Source organism: Sinocyclocheilus rhinocerous, unplaced genomic scaffold (assembly GCF_001515625.1).
Source record: "Sinocyclocheilus rhinocerous isolate Xijiao unplaced genomic scaffold, SAMN03320098_v1.1 scaffold210, whole genome shotgun sequence".
In the NCBI taxonomy this organism is placed as follows: domain Eukaryota; kingdom Metazoa; phylum Chordata; class Actinopteri; order Cypriniformes; family Cyprinidae; genus Sinocyclocheilus; species Sinocyclocheilus rhinocerous.
The window spans coordinates 691,050-695,829 of NW_015654490.1; the positions used below are offsets into that span (position 1 = coordinate 691,050).

At 40.6% G+C, this 4,780-nt stretch overlaps 1 protein-coding gene across 1 annotated transcript in view; it reads right to left on the bottom strand.

Annotated features, from left to right (window-relative positions):
* Positions 1–3,137: 3,137 nt before the first annotated feature.
* LOC107717047 (leucine-rich repeat and fibronectin type-III domain-containing protein 2-like) overlaps positions 3,138–4,780 on the bottom strand; it is a gene marked incomplete at its 3' end in the record, with an annotated part of 31,230 nt that continues 29,587 nt past the window's right edge. The window contains exon 4 of the mRNA XM_016523690.1: positions 3,138–3,612. Within this exon, the coding sequence (XP_016379176.1) occupies positions 3,138–3,612 (475 nt within the window). The remainder of the gene's footprint in view (positions 3,613–4,780) is intronic.

Below are 4,780 nucleotides of genomic sequence, written 5' to 3' on the forward strand. Positions count from 1 at the left end.
TTTACACCGGGAGAGAAAGTGCTTGTATTACTTCCAACGTCTAGTTCTAAATTGCTCGCGAAGTGGCAAGGACCTTTTGTGGTTACACGGCGAGTGGGGGATCTCAATTGTGAGGTTAGGCGAACGGACAGGGGTAATTCAGGTCAAGTTTATCAACTCAACCTTTTAAAACGTTGGAATGAGGTGACCTCGGTGGGGTTAGCAGCGGCCGTTTCGGCAGAGGAAGATCTCGGACCGGAAACGGCTGTCAAAACCAATCCGCTCGCTCTGGTCCCTGGGGGAGATCACCTCTCGCCGCTGCAGCTCAGCGAGCTAGCCAAGTTGCAAGCAGATTTTGCTGATGTGTTTTCACCCCTGCCCGGTCGCACGAACCTCATATAACACCACATCGAAACGATCCCCGGGGAAGTGGCGCGCAGCTGCCCCTATCGGTTACCGGAGCACAAGAAAAAAGTGGTGCAGGAGGCTCCTTCCCGACTCACGCACTGTATTACATCTATATAGTTTTAAACTAAATGGAAAAAAAAATGTTGTCTTGCTAGCTGAAATAAAATGAGTTTAAGGAATTAAGGAGTTTTTTTTTTTATTATTTCATTTCAAGAACAATTTATTTTAATAGTCTTAGTTATCTGTAATATTAATCCTTACACACATGCAGAATCATGGAAGCAATCACAGTTTAAAGGCTGCACGTATATAAATGCATTCATACAAACACACAGAATCCATAACTAAAAATGTGTTTTTTAAAGGTTGGTGGTTTTGATGGTGCCAGTCGTTTGCAGAGTGCAGAAACCTACAACCCACTGACTAACATCTGGTGTGATATTGCATCTATGTACAACCCACGCAGAAGCTTTGGCATTGAGATGAGATGTGGACAATTAATCTGCATCTACTGAAACTATGAAATAACATTATAATAATGATTGGGTAATTATGAATATAGGGAAACTGTATTGGTTCCATATTGACAGCAAGCAGAAAGTTGCATCTCAAAAACTCTAGAAGGCTTCTTGGAAATGTCAAAATGAATAAATATTGCTCAATGTGTTGGACTACAAAAACATCTACCTAATTCCAAGAGTCGAGGCATTTTATATTGTGCATTATTATGTTTCATTGAAGTGTTTAATCAATACTTAGATTTGTTCATATAAAGGTAAAGCCTTTAGCTGAACATGATTTAATTTCCTTTTTACCTTCTTCAAAATCCAGGTGGTTGATGATCAGTTGTTTGCTGTCAGGAGCTTTAATGGAGTCTTCACAACCTCTGATGTGGTGCGCTTCGATGAGAAGACAAATGAATGGTAACATCCACAAACACTAAATCTCACAGATCATTTTACACTGCCTCCAAATAAGGCCTAACTGCCCCAAAAAGAAACCGAACACTTAACATCACTCACTTAGCTGTATATTTCTTTGCGTTCTCAGCATGTGTTTTCTGCCGTCTGCACAGGTTTCATGTCAGTGGAATGGGTGTTTCCCGCAGTGCTCTGAGTTGAAATAAAACCCCACCCTCTATTCAAAATTCCCTTTCAGATGGAAATATATCACCATACTGAAATAAAGTCGGCCACAACTTCCGGTTCTTAGGTCAGATCAGTCAGAAGAGATATAGCAACTAACTTAAGAACAGTCTGAAGGTCTGAGCCCAGTTTGGCGGTTCTAGCTTTAACGCTTTAGGAGGAGATGCTGACAAAATTTTGGCTCAGAAGTTGTTTATATAGTAGATCACTAAGTTGGCTTTCTCTATAATATAATATATTTTATATAGCTTCATTATCATTAGTGGGCTGCATCAGAGTCAATTTAGTTTTAGGCATGGACACATTTCTATGTAGTTGTTATGTGTTTTCGTTTCAGTAATCCAGACGGTGATGAGCCACAGGGCTGGTGCAAGGAACTAGTGGAGAAAAAGAAATATCAAAAACTGTGAATGAGTTCAGACACTGTGATTTCCAGCCGCCAGCATCCTCCTAAACTCCATATCAATGCAGCAGTCGCTGGCTGAATCCTCCAGGAATGAACTGGGCTGTATAATGCGGCGTCACTCCTGCTGATAAACAAACTGTGTGTGAACAGAACCAGATAAAACACTCAGAGGAGGAGTGACACCACATTCTGCAGTGTGACTGTGAACCTGGACAAATATCAGTGAACCCACAGTGATATTCTGATGCACGTCGATTCTTTTTAAGCTGTCTTTGCTGAGATGAACAAGGCCAGTGGTTCTCAACCTTTCTCAATCTACAGCCCCAGCTGACCAACACAGTATTCTAAAGACTATGTTCTTTGATAAAAAAAATTTTAGTTATTGAAGCAGAAAAGCATAAAGCATTCTAATATATTAAAAATATGTATTAATTCTTTTTACATCATCCCATGCCCCCTTGAAAGTTAATGGAGGCCCCCGAGTGGACACCGGCCCCTGTGTGAGAACCACTGGACTTGCCTTGTGTTTTAAATCACACAAAATAAAGTTGGTTTATATTATTAAGACACTTAAAATAACACAACAGACACGTTTCAATATATCTCCACACAGCCCTTTTTCATTATTAATGTCTCATGTCTTTCCATCACCTTAGTAAATACAGGAATATAGAAAAACATCAATATCTGAGGATTCATTGAAACCATACACATGATTTCTCAAAAATTAGCAAATGAGAAGTGGAAAGGAGTGAGATAAATGCCGTGAAGGTTCAGAAATTCTCTTTCATCAAGAAAGAAGAGCGTTTGACCAACAAGATAAAAAATATATACATTTTTAAATTCATTACACATATAAACAGTGTCGCACATGAAGATATTCACAGAGTCTTTATGCTGCTCTTCAGGGAAACTGCTAGCATGGCAATTTCCTCTGTCTATGTGCTTCAGTTCCCATACCAGCTTTGAAAAACCGCAGTAGCACAAGAGTTTATCCGCCATTCATTTCAACCTGTCCGATTCAGACACAAATAAGACATAAAGATGACACACACACACTCACACACACGTCTCACACTCACACTCACACACACACACACAGACACGCACACACACACACACATACATACACACACACACACAACACGTCTGGTCAGCTATCCTTGTGGGGACTCTCCATAGGCGTAATGGTTTTTCCCCGAGGAGGAAGAGGAGGAGGAAGAGGACACGCTACTCTGGAGCGAACCGCCCTTGAATTCAACCACTTCGTCCTGCATGCTGACTTTGGGCTTGGGCGCCAGCAGAGGCAGTCCGTTCTGCCCTGGCCTTCCTCCGTTTGTCTGAGAGTACATCTCACTGACGCTGCTCAGCTTGCTGGCGGGGGTTTCACCTTCCCCTGCCTTGTAGCGCACCATCAGGATGACGATAAACACCAGCAGCGTGGCCACGATCACGCCGCCCACCACCAGGATCATGGTGCCGCCCAACAGCTGCCCGTGCAGAGACTGGCACTGTGGGTACTCGTCCCGGGTGTAGAACTGCACGCAGCCCACCACGTTAGTGGCAGTGAGCGTGGTGGCCGAGTCGTCCCAGGCGGCCAGCACACACAGGTCATAGAGAGTCCCCGATACCAGGTTGGTGACGTGGAAGGCCTTACTGGAGGGAGGAATCATTCTGCAAACACACAACCACAAACTCATCAAACACAGTTCACATCAACTCAATCAATATCAATACTGTGAAAGTTCCTTATTCACTACACTGTACAATCCAATTAGTTAGGCTTACTTAAAAAAAGCATGCAAACCGATTGCCTTAAAAAAAAAAAAGTGAAATAGGAACAGTATGTTACATTAAAGGGATCATGACATGAGAAACCAAATTTCCCTTGATCTTTTGATACAGAAAAGGTCTCTGTATGCTTAATACATCCTGCAAGTTTCATAACTTAAAATGTCCTCATCATCAATAAAAAAGCATTTATGTAATAACCAGGGGCGATTCTAGGATCAGCATCCGATTATTTTTGACATGTTTGAAAATTATCGGGAGGACGGGAGGTGTTCGTAACATTCTCGGATCGGCCCGTAATTCTTCTCACACGGTACGAGCCGCGACCATGCGAGCATCTGCGATTTTCTCCCGAGAGAAAAAAATCGCCTGCATGTACAAACACAAAATTTTACTGTTTGCATTTCTAGTACAACCCTCTTTCCTTAGCTCAAGTATGCAAACCTCTTTGCCACATGCACTGGAATCAGGGGTTAAAGTAAAAAAATATATATTTTGACTGAAATGTTTTCCTCAGCCAAACCCTATTCCTGAGCCATACCTGTCACACACCCAGTTTAAGAGCAGTTTCTGCTTGTAATTAGGAGCGCTTGTCCTTCTAATTAAAAAAATTTAGGAGCACCTTCTGATCAATAATCACAAATTCTGATAAAAAAAATTTGCCTTCATAATATGAGGTGACATTTGACTCAAAGTGACTTACAGGGGTATTTTCTTTTTTTACCTTTGTAATGGCATCATTTTCATTTGTTAAATTAAAAAATTTATGTTTATAAGCTTTTTAAAATTTCTATTTAAAACAATATAATAAGAAGTAGAATAAGACAAATAAGTTACCAATCATATGAAATTAGTATTAATAAAAAAATTATTTGTACTACAGAGGTGACACAGAACACAAAAGTGGCTTGTAGGTACATTTTCAGACGTTTAATGAGGCTCAGAGGTGGCATGAGTGCAATTAAATTCATAAATTCATGTGGAGATTAATGTTTTAAATATAAAATTTTGTATACAGAAATATTAAATGATTTAAATAACTGAAATTATA